At 40.6% G+C, this 15,650-nt stretch overlaps 1 protein-coding gene across 2 annotated transcripts in view; it reads right to left on the bottom strand.

Moving 5' to 3' along the window:
• Window positions 1–2,828, bottom strand: part of HIBCH (3-hydroxyisobutyryl-CoA hydrolase) — a 92,028-nt gene extending 89,200 nt beyond the window's left edge. Inside the window, exon 1 of one of the 2 annotated variants that reach the window (XM_082630753.1) lies at window positions 2,640–2,828. In XM_082630753.1, coding sequence (XP_082486879.1) covers window positions 2,640–2,674 — 35 coding nt within the window. In that variant the 5' untranslated portion in view covers window positions 2,675–2,828. The remainder of the gene's footprint in view (window positions 1–2,639) is intronic. The other variant, XM_082630752.1, reaches the window with a different exon arrangement.
• Window positions 2,829–15,650: the final 12,822 nt, after the last annotated feature.

Below are 15,650 nucleotides of genomic sequence, written 5' to 3'. Positions count from 1 at the left end.
TTATCGTTTAGAAGATTTTTGATTATCCAATAAAGCACACATGGGCTTACAAAATTAACTTTTCATGAAACTGTTTAAGATGACGATATAATAAAAATAGTACTTAATGAAGATTATTACAGCAGAACTAGGCATGGTAGAATGTGAATAGAACAGAAAATCAAGTCCAAGGCCAAGTAACTCAGGCATGAACTGATGAACACCAGCTGTGGAAACAAGGCAATGATTTACTGAGTTATTATGAAGTAAAAACTCAATGGAAAAGAAAAAGAATTATGCCAAAAACGACTACAAGATTTCACGCCAAGAGAGCTAGGAGAAATAGGTACTGAAAAGCTTGGGAAGGAAACTAGCTGGTTTGTAGGATGAAATATGAATTCCATTTTGAATTTGAGGTTGTAATGACCTAAGGAGAAATATTCAACAGTGAGTGGAGAAGAAAGACTGGAGTTTGAAAGAAATGTTAGAACTAAAGACATTTCAGGAAGTCACATGTGTAGACAATCACTGAGGCCTAAGAACCTCTAAGCTCTCTATGAGGAATAAGTGAGAAAGCTACAGCTGAAAACCATGGCCTGAAGGCTGCTTGAGCCTACAAACTGGGGCCTAATCTTTGAAACCCACGCTGGGAACTTTTTATTTAATTCCATAGGTAGGAGGACACCTCTAAGAGCTTTTGAGCAGAGGAATGGAAGGCACTGAAGTAAACTACAGCAAGATTAGTCTAGCAGTCATGTGCAGAACCTATTCAAATTGGGAAGAGATAAGTCCATTAATCAAGTTTCTGCAAAAAGAACAAGTGATAAATGAGAGGATTGTTCAAATTCGAATCAGCTGGAAGAGAGAAGGATTGGGAGTGCGGGAGAACTGAGATAACTTTAGGAATCTAGAAGAATAGATAGTGCTATGAAGTTGAAAGTGCAGAGGAGGCATAAGGGTTGCACTTACGTGCCAATGTATATCTGAGGTGCAAAAGAGACATTCAGGTGGTTGTGACTAGTACTAGAGCTCAGGATAAATCAAGGTTAGACATACAAATTTGAGAGCTATCTTCAGAGAGAGGTACTTTACTGGGGAACTACAATAACAGAAAATTCCAAGGGCTGTATTGGCACTAGGGCAAGATAAGTAGTGGAGAGTGGTAGTAGGAAAGCAAGACAGTGCCATAAAAGCCAAGGGAAGCCAGGGTTCAAGGACTGCCCAACAATGTCAACCACAGCACAGGGACCCTAGTTCCTCTCAGAAAACGGTGGCACCCTATTCCTTAGTACATTTGTAATTAGGCTGTTAAGACTGGATGATACTGGCCTCAGGTCTCTGCTTTGCCAGGGTAATACCCACTCCAGGGCTGGCCCTGGAAAAGGCATCTCTGACCAAAGCCCCCAAACCAGTCCAGGACTCGCCTAATCAGTCTGCACCTTGCAGTTGGGCGTGCAACAAAGCCAATCTGAACTCTGGGAATGACAGATTCTTTCCCAAGTCAGTTAATTTTGTTAACAAACATGTGTTCCCAATTTGTTTCTCCATTAATTCGGTATTTGCTCACAGCTTCAAAAAAGCATCAGCTGTGATTATATGTACCGATTTTCTTTATATCTGCCAAGTTCCTTCTGTGAGCTGGTTAGAGGCACAGAGACAACTAATTTCAAGGTATTAAAAAAAAAAAACAACGAAGAAGGAAAGCAACTCTTAGATTTTTCTTCAAATACTGAATACCAGGTGCATGGATACAAAGTTAAAACGACTAGACACATTTCCCTAAAGCTGAAAGTATTCTTAAATCAAAAACCACTCCCATCCCTTTGCCCTAAAGCGAAATCCAAGACTAAAAACCCCTAGGAATTTCAGCTGTCGAGGAAATTAGCCGGTTCTCCCTTCAAGCAGCCTGAGCTGATACCTGGTAATGCATGGGGGCAGGCGGTAGGCCTCAAGACTGCTGCAGCCTAACTTCCTACAGTGATTGCTACCAGATTTCCTCAGCTGAGTGCAAGCTGCATTGAGTAGCACTTACAGAAGTTAAACACGGTGCTCGCTTCGGCAGCACATATACTAAAATTGCAACGATACAGAGATTAGCATGGCCCCTGCGTAAGGATGACACGCAAATTCGTGAAGCGTTCCATATTTTAAAAAAAAAAAGTTAAACACGTTTGCACACATACTCCCCCAAGCCAAGCTGTGCGGCGCAGCACTCGCCTCAAAGTTCCCGACAGCTGCACTAACGCTGGAACTACGCGACAGAGCTGAACAACAATCACACCACGAGCACAGATAACAACTGGCAAAGCACGAGCGTTTGTTAGCAGCACAAAACATGCCACAAAATTCCCCCAAGTGAAACCCTGCGTGTCCCCCAAACTTACTCAACTTTGAAAAAGGAAAGAAACGGGGGTCAAGGCTGCATTAAGAGCCAGAGAGGCAGAAAACGAAGGTGATGCTGCAAAGAAGGTGCTAGAAGGAGTGACAGCGAGACCCAGAAGACGGCTGAGGGTGGTCCAGGCGGGTCGGGAGTCGGGTCTGAGAGCTGCGCCTCCAAGGGCGACTCGAAACGTCAAGGCCAGGCAGTCCCCACCCCCCCGACCTTTTCCACCCGGGCGAGCGCAGCCGATGAACCTGCCCTAGGCCGCTCGCTCACTCACCTCGACATGAGTCTCCACATCTCCCGAAGCCCCATCGCCAAAACACTGGAGCCGAAAAAGCCCCGACACGGCAGCCCACTCGCTTGGCTCTTCACGCCACACGTCAGACCCGCCCACCGCCGCCCGGCGCCGCCGGACACAGACGGCAAGTCCTCCAGAGGGCCAGAGAGGCCTAGGGCAGGACTTTAACGCGGCGCGGCGCTGAGGGGCGGGGCGAGAACCACCGACTGAGGAAATGGTTAAGGGAGATGGATGTGGGAAGGGGCGTGGCCTGGGGAGGGGCGGGGCCGGGGTGCAGGCGGTCGGCGAGGCGGGGCAGGGCTGAAGGAGAGGTCAGAGAGCAGAGGCGGGCTGAACTGGAGGGAAGAGTTTGCTCGCTTGGGGCTCTCCTGGGAAAAACCCAAGTGACCTAGCCAGCTTAGTTTAACTAGCAGAGACTGACAGGAAAGACTTTTCTGGAATCTTAAGATTTTTTAAAACTAAAAATGTAAACTTGGGACTTCCCTGGCGGTCCAGTGGTTAAGACTCCGCTCTTCCACTGAAAGGGGCAGGGGTTGCATCCCTGGTTGAGGAACTAAGATCCCACATGACCTACGGCGCGGCCAAAAAACATTTAAAAAGTAAACTTAGTATTCTTTTTTTTTTTTTTTCTTTTGGCTGTGCTGTGCGGTTTGCGGGATCTTAGTTCCCCAACCAGGGATCGAACCACTGGACCATCAGGGAAGTCCCTAAGATTAGTATTCTATTATGAGAATCAAGCAGATGAAATACACGTGATAAGAGGGGAACATTTACTGTAATTTATTCCTAGCCTAACATAGCAGAATTTCTTTCATATTAGGATTGAGATATTTCCGGTTTTTTGGAAAAGTTATAGTTCCCCAATCTTCCGTAATGACAGACAAGAATTGTCTCCTTAAGAGGTGATATATATCTCTTCAACTAAACTAAAAGTTACTGTTATCAGCAAAAGCATAAAATTGCATCTAGAAAGTAGCCTACTCTTGAATGAAACTAAAATTTAACTCAACCACTAGTATCAACTATTATGTAGATACAGAAGAATGTTCCTCTGCGTCCAGATACACCCAGATGTCCAGCAGCAAACATTTCATCACCACTGAACTACTGACACATTTATCAGGAAGGAGGAATTGAGGGAAGAATTTCAGAGAGAGGGAATTTAAAGGAGTTAGTCTTAGCAAGTTGACATCTGAGAATATACTGTGAAGCCTTTGGTCAAAAATTACCTTTCTACCTAGTCAAATATAATTACCAAATACCCATTGAACAGAGGGCAAACAGGCATCACAGAAAGAACTCCTGACCTACAATTCAGTTTTTAACCTGCTGTGGGAAATTGCTTTTTGACATCACCCTCATCCAGCGTGCACAAAAAATGAACAATCATCAGTATGGTTTACTGGAAAGACCAAGGGCTTTCCTGCAAGCCCAAGATTCAAATCTTCCCTGTCCCCCTAACTTCATGTGTTTGTAACCTGTGTCTCACAAGGCCCCATGCTTAGAAGGAATCTGCCTTTGGTTTAATGCTCTGCTTGTAATAAATTTTGAACTAGGGACTCTGCATTTTCATTTTGCACTAAGCCCCACAAATTATGTCAGTCCTGACCTGCCTTTAGCACACTAGTTTAGTGTGCTAGTTTAGTGAATAGTTTAGTGAATTTGGGCAAATTATGTAACCCAGGACCTTTCTCAAAAGTGTTTGTATTATTTTGGACTAAGAATTCTAGTTGCAGACAATCCACAGAATGGAAAACAAATTTGCACATGATATATTTAATAAGGAGCCAGTATCTACAATATGTAAAGAACAATTACAACTCAATAATAAAAAACTGCAAATAGCCCTATTTTTTAGATGGATGATGGATTGAAAAGACAGCTCTCCTGGGACTTCCCTGGTGGCGCATTGGGTAAGACTCTGCCTGCCAATGCAGGGGCATGGGTTCAATCCCTGGTCTGGGAAGACCTCACATGCTGCAGAGCAACTAAGCCCCTGCACCACAACTACTGAAGCCCACGCGCCTAGAGCCTGTGCTCCGCAGCAAGGGAAGCCACCGCAATGAGAAGCCCGTGTACTGCAAAGAAGAGTAGCCCCCACTCGCCACAACTAGAGAAAGCCCATGTGCAGCAACAAAGACCCAACACAGCCAAAAATAAATAAATAAAATAAATAAATTTATTTTTAAAAAATTACGCAAAACCTACCACATTTTTCTTTATAGGTAATTCCCAAAATACTTTTGGGATGAGTTTTTTCTTTACTACATGCACTGGGTTTCTAGTAAGTTGCCACCAGGTGATGAATGTATCACATCAAAGAAGTTTGAAAGGCTTACGTTTTTCCATAAGGTAGTGTCTCCAAAACAGATTTCTTACAAAAAAACTTTCATACATTGCTTGATTTTGCATGCAAAACTGTGTCCTTAATAATTAAAATTAAAATACATGCCTAACTCTTACATACACAACATAAGATATAACACTGATATTATAAAGCTCTGTATTTTCAAAAAACGTAAACCTTGGTACATAATAGTAGTACAAATGTCTATTTGCATATTTCTAATAATTCACATATTTCTAATATACAATGCCTAATTATCTTCATTATTTTAAAATATGGATATTATATCGATACAGTCTTGAGGAGCTCAGTTTAGCAATAAATATTTTAAATTACCACTAAAACATCCCCCAGTGAGTAAATGAGTAAATTAACCTGTCCTACCAAGTTTGGTAAGTAGAGTTACAAATACTGTGATGTTAGCAAGTCCAACCGGGACCTATGTAATCAGGAAAATCTTTTGTAATAATTATAGCCTTTAAACTCTTCTAGGTTTCCCTACAATTCCCTAGAATTGTATGTATCTATACACAGCAATAATAATACGTAAGTAGATTAAAATTTGCCTTAAAGTATTCATATACTTCCCTCTTATGAACACTGGATTTCTTAATATTAGATATTTCTTTGGAGGAGGAGAAATAAAATCAAGTGACTGTCTAAATAGTATGCTTTTCCACTCATATGGGAAGACTTTGAGTCCTTTTCAGAGTCACTTTTGTATTGTCCTGGTGCTTGGTTGGTGAGGCTTGCTACTATTCTTAACGCTATATTCACTTTCCCAATGGAAGATAAAGATAGACGGTAAGGAAAGAGAAAATTGTGAATATCAGTGTTCTGTGCAGCTGCAATGCTCAGAAACCCTCCTTTGAGGCTCTAGCCTCCAAAGCCTAAATTAAAAAACCAAAACAACACATCCTATGTTATTAGTGGTAAGATCAATCAAAATTTGTAAAATTTCTGCCTATATTTAGAAGCAAAATACTCACTTAAAACGAAAAGACAGTGCAAGGCAAGACAACAATGTTTCATATGTGTTTCTAAGATTCAGGGATGAGGTAGGAAATAATATGCAGCTGACGAAAAAATTATGGTAAATGGTAACATCAAAGATTGCTTTTTTTCAAGTTTTAAGTTGTGACTTCAACAACACAAATGAGAGACAGCTGCTGCTGTACACTCATCTCCTCCTAGACCCTGGAGTATGTTGCGGACAAAACCTCCGTAATCACCCGGGAGATAAGACTATCTAAAGGGATGGTGGGCAGGAGACCAGAAATGGCAGTGGAGAAGTGCATGGTGACTGGGAATTAGCATCCTTTTCCTCATCTTGGTGTCAAGCACTAGTCTGCAACTTTCATTTAACTCATTGGTCCTCACAGAAGCATCAGCTGAACCAAATTTGTTGTTATTTCCAAGATAAAATTTAACTGTATATGTCAGGTAATATATTTAACTTTTCTTGTGAAAAAAGGAGAGGAAAAATATCTATGACGAAAAGAATTGGGACTACCCTGGTGGTTCAGTAGGTAAGACTCCTCACTCCCAATGCAGGGGACCCGGGTTCGATCCATGGTCAGGGAACTAGATCCTGCAAGCATGCCGAAATTAAGAAGTCCGCATGCCACAATGAAGACCCGGGCAGCCAAAATAAATAAATAAATATGTATTTTTTTAAGTGTTTAAAAAATAAAAGAACTATGTGAACAACAACAACAAAAACAGGAGACAAGTATATGTTCTTTCTAATTTTCCAATATTTTCTTCCCATTCATAACATTTCATTTGTGGAAACTCAAAATTAATCACAATAAGCAAACATTTCAGTAAACATTTCAGTGTCAGTACATTCTGTAAGAAAAAACTTGTGAAAAGCATTTAGGATCAAAAGTTCAATATCAAAAAAAAAAAGTTCAATATCTGTGAAGACATTATGAAAGCTAAAATTATTTTTAAGTTGTAAGGTGTTAGGAGTAATAATACAATCCCATTGGCAAAATATGTTTGTCTCCTAATATTACCTAAATAATGATGAACTTTATGTATCATAGAAGGAAGTTACTTAACAAAATAAAAACACAGTATAATTTGCATATGAGAGATCTACTTCTTGTCTCCTCTTGCCTTTCCAGTCTCTTGCTAGCCTAAGTTTTGTGGTTTTTTTAATAAATTTATTTATTTTATTTACTTATTTTTGACTGCGTTGGATCTTTATTGCTGCGCGTGGGCTTTCTCTAGTTGTGGCGAGCAGGGGCTACTCTTCATTTCAGTGTGCGGGTTTCTCATTGTGGTGGCTTCTCTTGTTGCAGAGCATGGACTCTAGGCACGCGGGCTTCAGTAGTTGTGGCACGTGGGCTCTAGAACGCAGGCTCAGTAGTTGTGGCGCCCAGGCTTAGTTGCTCCACGGCATGTGGGATCTTCCCCGACCAGGGCTTGAACCCGTGTCCCCTGCATTGGCAGGAGATTCCTAACCACTGCACCACCAGGGAAGCCCTGGCTTAAGTTTTTACCAGAATAATTTGGTAACATGAGGTATGGAGGGTGTGGTTTTGGGAAAGGATTTGATTCTACATATTATATGTTTTAAACAAGCTTCTTAAAGTTCTATTTTTGAATGCCTAAGAAGTTTAAAGAATTTTAATGCACTTTCCCCCATGAAATGAATGTCATATTCACACTTACCATGTAATATCCAAAAGATAGATTACAAAATTAGCAGTTCTAAAAAAAAGCTAGGCCAATGTATTCCAAAGCAAAATACACAAAAGGAATAAGCAAAGAGGATATAAATATTCAAGGTAACAAAATAAGCAGGAAATTGTTTTGCAAACTAAAGAGTATCAGGGAGTCTCCAACATAAATTGATTTTAGGGTCTTCCATGGATGGCTTAAGTAAACAAGAAAATATTCAGGAAAATCTAACAATTGGAGGAAATGACTCATTGATAATATGCTTGTTCCAGAGGAAAAACTTTGTACTAAATGGCAGAGAATTCTACACCTAATCAGTACGGGCTGGGCTGGGCAGTTTACTAAAAAAGTGTTCAGATGAAGCACAAGGGAAGGCCATCCAGAGTCGCTTCCTTGAGCTTTTTGCTCTCAGATTCCAGCTTTTAATTCCCTTGAGACAGAGGGAAACTCAGATCCTAAGTAACCATATACTTCAAGGCTTTGGCATTTATTATATTTTACATCTTGGAATTCAGTAAGCAACACTTCTGTGGAAAGGTAAGTGAAAAAAAAAGATAATTCCTATTTTATGAAGTTTTAAGTATATATACTACGTGTGTATGTGTTTGTGTGTATAGGGTGTGGGAGAGTAAAGATAAACACTCAGGCCTGGTGAAACTTTGTTAGAGATAAGCCTATGTTCCCATACATTGGAAAGTGCTTATAAATATATCTGCATGACTTGTTCTAGAAATTTACCCTTTGCTTTCTTAGGATCTCAGCTACATGTAGCCCTCAATACCACACTCAAAGCCCCCTAGTTTATATAGTTTAGTAAACTTGCACTGCAATTTAAGAAAAACTCAAGGAGTTTTAAATATTCTATCACGAATGTTAAGGATTCTTCCCCCAAATCCTTAAGAAAATCATGGATATGCTTTGTTTTCATGCGAGTTGTTCAGCCTTTTCTAAGGAAAGTATAAACGAGTTATATTTGTTAATGGTTTTTTAAAATTTATTTGTTTTATTTATTTATTTATTTTTGGCTGCATTGGGTCTTTGTTGCTGCGCGCAGGGTTTCTCTAGTTGTGTCAAGCGGGGGCTACTCTTCGTTGCGGTGCACGCGTTTATTGTGGTAGCTTCTCTTTTTGCAGAGCACGGGCTCTAGGGCATGCGGGCTCAGTAGCTGTGGCGCACGGGCTTAGTTGCTCCGCAGCATGTGGGATCTTCCCGGACGAGGGCTCGAACTTGTGTCCCCTGAGTTGGCAGGCAGGTTCTTAACCACTGCGCCACCGGGGAAGCCCTAGTTAATGATTTTTAAAGGAACACAAAAATAAGATTGTGCAATATGGTGCTAGGAATCTCTTACAACTAAATCAATTCAAATTTAGTTCTTGTGTGAGTAACCTACATTTTTGCCTATCTGTTAGCTACCTAATATCTTATGGCTGAGTCATTTTTACACATGCCTAACAGATGAGCTATAGGTGGCAAATGCTCCAAAACTCATTATAATCCAGTGAATTACAGTCAAAACCAATTTCAAGTTTCCAACAGCTGATTTCAAGCTGTGAGGTATGACAGTGGCAGGCATGCCATGTTGATCCATGTGGCAGCAATTGGTGACCTCAGTGCTAGTTTGCTATGACTGAGTAAAGGATATGACTGAGTCTAGGAGGCTGTGAGAGCTACCTGCTGACACTCTGCTATCGACCCTTATGCTAGAGGCCTCGGCTAATGTGTCATTAAAAATCATATTTCAAAGGCATATTTAATGACATGGTGAAATGCTCATATATGATGATTAAACAGCAGTTTACAAAACCGTATGCTTAGTAACATTTGTAGAAATAATATATACATAAACACACAGAGAAGATGGGAAGTTATACTGCAAAATGTTAATGGTCATAGAATTTGGTATGGGTTTTGTTTCATTCTTTATATTTTTTCATGTTTTCTCAAAGTTTCCACAACTTGTCTTCATAATGCATTACTTTTATAATAAGAAGTTAGTTAATAAATTTCATCTGAAAACATAAATATTTTGAATATTTGGAAAGAGTGAATTTTGGTGGAGAATTACCCATTTGCTATTAAAAACTTTGCCATTGGCACAGTAATCCAAAGGCAGATGAATGAAAGAAAATAGAGGACCCAATATAGCCTAGGGTATAAAAGAGCTTAATACATGATGTATTTGTCATCAGAGATTAGTGGGAAAAGGATATCTGTTCAGTAATGATGTCAGGAAAATTGGCTATTTGGATATTAGAAAAAAAATTAGATATTTGGGTGGGGGGAAATCAATTTAGAGCTTCTCAAAACAACTTCCAGATTATTAAAGACTTAAATCTATAAATTCAAATAGTAAAAAATATCAGGAGAAATATAAGTGAATATTGATCTGATCTTTGGTTTTAAAAGGATTTTCCAGGCATAAAAACCAAGATCCATAGATTTGACTACGTTAAAAAATTTTAAATTTGTAAATAATAAACACCCTTCAATAAAAGGCAAACTAAGAAAATTATTCATAACAAAAGTGACAAAGGGTTGCCATACTACTATATTGTTAATTGAATTAAACAAGATAAATAGTAAGACTCAAATATTGCTAGTTTGTGAGCTCCGTGAGGGCACAGGCATAACTGTATTGTTTGTCATTTAAATTCATTAGCGTAATAGCCAGATATAAGGAATTAATATGTATTGAATGAATAGAGAAATGGTCGAACATGAAAAGGCAGCTAAAAAAAGGTGGGAAGGAAGAGGAGAAAAGGAAATACAAATGACAAATAGACAAGGAAAAAAAAACTCTCAAAAATAATAAAAATGCAATTAAAACTATGATGAGAAATTAGGAAATGTTTTTTGTTTGTGTGTATTTGATAATAGATGCAGTAATGAGGAAAGCAACATCATTCACAGTGAAGAGTGTTTTGAAGGGCAATTGGCAAAGTCACATGGTTGACCATGTAATTCTAGGAATCTAACCTAGAGAAATATAATAGACACTTGATATTTATGAAGGATATATCTTCCAGACTCTTGGACTCTCCCAATCTGTATTTTCAAAATGTGTTCCAAGGGGCCTGGGAATTCTGCAGGGATGTCCTAAGTCTGCCTCAAAGATGAAAAAGAAGGTTCCCCCAAATCTGTATGTGACTTTTATCTCATTTATATGTTAGGCTTGATATTTATGAATATTTTCTTATGGATTCCACTGAAAACATCAAAATTTGAACACCACTATATTGTAGTATATGATTTCTTCAATAAAATGCAATGGAGTCTTACTTCTCAAAAAGTGTCTCGAGAAGTGGAGAACAATAGTCAAAATGTTACATTCCCAAACACTGGCCTCACAGTAATTCAAATTCCTGCTTCAGGAAATGTGTAAATCATTCTATAATTACCTTGCCAATAGTCAAAAGCTCAGATGTAAAATGTGAGAATACAGGGCCTGTTGCATAAGAAATAAAAGATTTGTGATCCATGATGTTCACCAGCGTTCTTTTTTTTTTTTTTGCCTGCATTGGGTCTTCGTTGCGGCATGCAGGATCTTTCGTTGTGGCACGCGAGCTCTCTAGTTGGTGCGGGTTTTCTCTCTCTAGTTGTGGCACACAGGCTCCAGAGCACGTGGGCTCTGCAGTTTGTAGCACTCGGACTCTCTAGTTGAGGCACAGGGGGCTTAGTTGCCCCGCTGCATGTGGGATCTTAGTTCCCCAGTCAGAGATGGGACCTGCGTCCCCTGCACTGGGAGGCGGACTCTTTATCACTGGACCACCAGGGAGTCCCTCACCAGCGTTCTTTAATACACCAGTCTGTCCTAACAGGAGCCAACTTCCACTGAGGTGTTTCGACGGAAGAGATTTTATTGAACTGACTATTTTCGTAAGTTTTGGGTTAGGTTTAGGGTTGGGTGAAGGGAAACAATTCGATGTGAAGGTACCCAGCCTCTTGCAACAGTAAGAAGCTGTTACCACTGCTAGGACTGAGGGATAAGGGGAGGAGATCAAATTAGCAAAGCGGTAGGTGCTGCCTTACAGGAGCCTTAGAGGCCCAAAGCAGCAAAAGAGGTGGGAAGAAATACCCCAACCTTTTTCCATTTTCCACTCTCCAACCTGCTTTTGGTATCACCCACTGGTCAATCCTAACAGGAAGCCAGCCGGCAAGAGAACCCAGAGAAAATAGTCTATGAAAGTTCTGCCTTCTGAGGCACAGAGTCCGGCAGAGAAGGAAGGAAAATGGATCTGGCAGACAGCAAGTAGAAAATAACCAGCATACTTACAACAGTGAAATACTGGGAACCCAGATGTCCAATAATAGAGGAATGCATAACTAAACGAAGGTATTAACCATTCTTCAATTAAGTAAATAATGGTAGTCAAAAGATCATTATGGGGCCTCCCTGGTGGCGCAGTGGTTGAGAGTCCGCCTGCCGATGCAGGGGATACGGGTTCGTGCCCCGGTCTGGGAGGATCCCATATGCCGCGGAGCGGCTGGGCCCGTGAGCCATGGCCGCTGGGCCTGCGCATCCGGAGCCTGTGCTCCGCAACGGGAGAGGCCACAACAGTGAGAGGCCCGCATACCGCAAAAAGAAAAAAAAAAAAAAAAAAAAAAGATCATTATGAAAAAAAACAGCAATAAAAGAATCATTTTGTTAGGAAAAATAAAAAAGATCATGACGTGTTCAGGGAGCACACAGAGAGAGGGCAAGTGAATTTGGGGAAGATTTTCTCAAACTGACAACTAAGGGCCTTGTTGCTGCCCAAGCAACGTTTCTTCTATTTTTACTTATTACAAAAACAATACATATTCACTATTGGAAACACATACATACAACCAAAAAAACCAAATATCTACAATCTCACCCCCACCCCAAGACCACTATCAACATCTTAGGGTGTTTATATCTTTCCAGTTCTTCTTCTATGCATATATACACATGATTATGTTGTATTTGGGATAACATAGATATTCTTTGGTAAACTGTATTTTTCCACTTAACAAATCATGAATACAATCTCATGCAATAAATATCATTCTGAAAATTTTTTAAACTTAAAAAAACTTGTTTCACACCTGGTTGTAACTAATTTCTATCCTCAGACATTTAGTTGCTTTATCCTTTTGGCTATTACCAAGTCCACTGTGATGAACTTTCTTGCAGTCAACATTGCACACGTTACTGACCTCAGGCCAATTTCAGGCCACAACCAGTTTTTCTACAGCCCTCAAGCTAGTAGCTTTCACAATTTTTCAGGGTTAAAGAAAAAAAGCACACACACAAAGAAGAAAAGCAAGAAAGACATATGTGGCCTGCAAAGCCTGAAGTATTTACTATCTGGACTTTTATAGAAAGTATTGGTCAATCCCTGAATTATGAATTCCCAGAAATGTAATTTTTGAGTCAAAGGGTGTGAGCATTTTTGAGGCTTTTACTGCATTCTGCCAAATTGCCCTCCAGAAACACTGAAGCAATTTATGCCCTTCTCAGCACTGAGCTTGCTCATCTGCCATACTTCCTGCCTCAAGGGTCGCTGGCCCAAATCACTAGCTCTATTCTTTTATTCTCAGTCAACTTGAAGGTGCATTATCATTTTACATTTTCACTTCCCTTAAAAATATGTTTGGCCATTTGCATTCTACTTTCATGATTTAACTAATTTACATTTTTGCCCATTTTTAAAAACAAGTTATTTATATTTTCTTTGGAAGACTTTTTTATTAAATGAGAATGTTACTCTCTTATCTTTCATATATATTGCACATTTTGGGATAATTTTTACTTGTCTTTTAATTTTACTCTATGGGCCTTTTTGATGAAAGAAGTTAAAAATTCTAGAGTCAAATCTGTCACTTTTCCTTTGTAATTTTGTTCTTTGTTCCATGCTTACTCTGAGATGAAAAGCAATTCACTTATATTTTCTCCTTGTACTTTGAAGACTTCTAAAACGTTTTACAATTTAAATCCTGCTCAAATTTAGTGTCTGAGAAAAGTTTTTAAAGTATGAACAGGTAAAATAACGTGAGTCCTGGAGTCATATAGCTGGGTTCAAATTTGGCCTCACCATACGCTACATATTTGAGTAAATTACTTAACCTCTCTAAGTCACAGTTTTATTCTTTATTGAGATAACAGTAATCCTACCACAGGGTTGATATGAGAATGAACAGCTATAAAACACAAAAAGCACTTAGCCTCGTGCCATTAGCTATCATCACAGCAGCATGAGAATACTCCAGGCAAAAGAAATAACATGTATAAAGGCACAAAGGAATGAAACTAGTTTGTGCATTTAGGAAACTAGATGTGGTGTGGTAAAATGGCACGTCAAGTGTGATAGGGCAGGACTGACAGATGCGAGGGGGAGAGAGGCCTTGAAAGCCATGCCCAGGAGCTTGCTTTTGATAGGACCAGGGAGCTAGTGAAAGCTTTTAAGCAAGCAACCTATTGAGAGGTGTGATGTAGGATCATCTCCGTGGCAGCAAAGTGGAAAGTGGACTAGATTTAGCTCGAAGAGGCATATTGCTGTGTCACAAAAACAGCAGTCTCCTGTGCCACCCCCCTCTCGCCCAATTCCTGCTCCCTAGGGGCAAATTCTTTGTGCGTTCTAACTCTTCTGGTATCTGCTATCTCTTTACTTCCAAATATCAAACTGTTTCTTTATGTTTGTTTGTTTTGTTTTGATTTATTTTTTTAACTTTTTAATTTTATATTGGAGTAGAGTTGATTATGTTCAAACTATTTCTTGATCTTTCCGTCATAGATAGAAATGAGACTAGATACAATTATTAGACTGATTAATAAACAATAATACAGGGGATGGACCTAAAAAATGAATCTGAGAGAGAAGACAGAATGGATCAACTGGACTTGCTAGTGCGTGAAAGCCCGATAATGGGGTGGTGGGGGGGATGCGAAGGAGGCGTTGTCTCAGTCAGAGACCATAGAAGCAGATGAGTTCCGCCCGGGAGATGCAAAGTTTTAAGCACCATTTCCTGGACTATGACAAGTTGAGTATTAGCCCCAGGCCCCTGTCCTGGTGGTTCCCCACTGCTCTGAAGACCAAGACTTGACAACTCAGGAGGTTTGGGGAAATGTAGATAAGAAAACCTGCTAGCTAGAACATTAAAACAGAGCTTCCTAATTTCATACCACGGAATGAGTTATAGATATGTACATAGTGGTCTCCTCTGCCCTCCAAGGTGGAAGGGCCCAGTCCCTCCTGCATGAGCAGCCTCCTCTGTTTGCCCCACTTGGGGTCCTGCAGACAAGATTATTTCCTAGGTGTGCCATGAAGTGAAAGGATGTGTGAAGGACTTTAGAAGGCCCGGTGTGCTCACAAACAACATCCAGCCTGCCGGGCCACCGGCCAGACCCCTTCTGTTCAACACTCTGTTGCCCTTTAAAAATGTCTACCTTTCCCCCCATCATTACCCATTCCTATCACTACCCACCATTCAAAGCCATCTTTAAGGCACACTGAATCCCACAGTTTAGAGGGTTGAAGCACTACCCACGGTGTGCTTCCGCGGTCAAGGTGGCCCTAGGCCCACACCTTGTAAGTCAAGCGCCCAGGAGACAGTGCTGGGGTTTGCAGCACAACCAACACGCTTGACATTTCTATTAGAACAATGGGACCTGATTGCCACCGGCAGGAAGTCCACCTTCACAGCTGCCAACCCGTGTATCAAAACCATAATCCTCAAAAAAGAGTACAGAAGAATGGAGGAGGAAGATATTAAAAGCGAATTTGCGGGCGGCTACAATAAGAAAACAAAAACAGTGGATGAGGTGACCCTGGAACCCTTTGCTTCCTGGCACTCCCCTCTGAATCATCACGCTCCACTTGCGACGCTGCAGACTCCGGGCTCCTGCAGGCAGGCGTGGGATGCCCCCCGTTCGCCCCGGGAGCCTCGAGGCGTCACCGCGCGTTTCCACGCAGTGGTCCGTGGGGAAACAA

The sequence above is a fragment of the Mesoplodon mirus genome, assembly GCF_964341445.2.
Source record: "Mesoplodon mirus genome assembly, chromosome: 8".
NCBI lineage: Eukaryota > Metazoa > Chordata > Mammalia > Artiodactyla > Ziphiidae > Mesoplodon > Mesoplodon mirus.
This window is presented reverse-complemented; position numbering and strand designations above follow the sequence as displayed.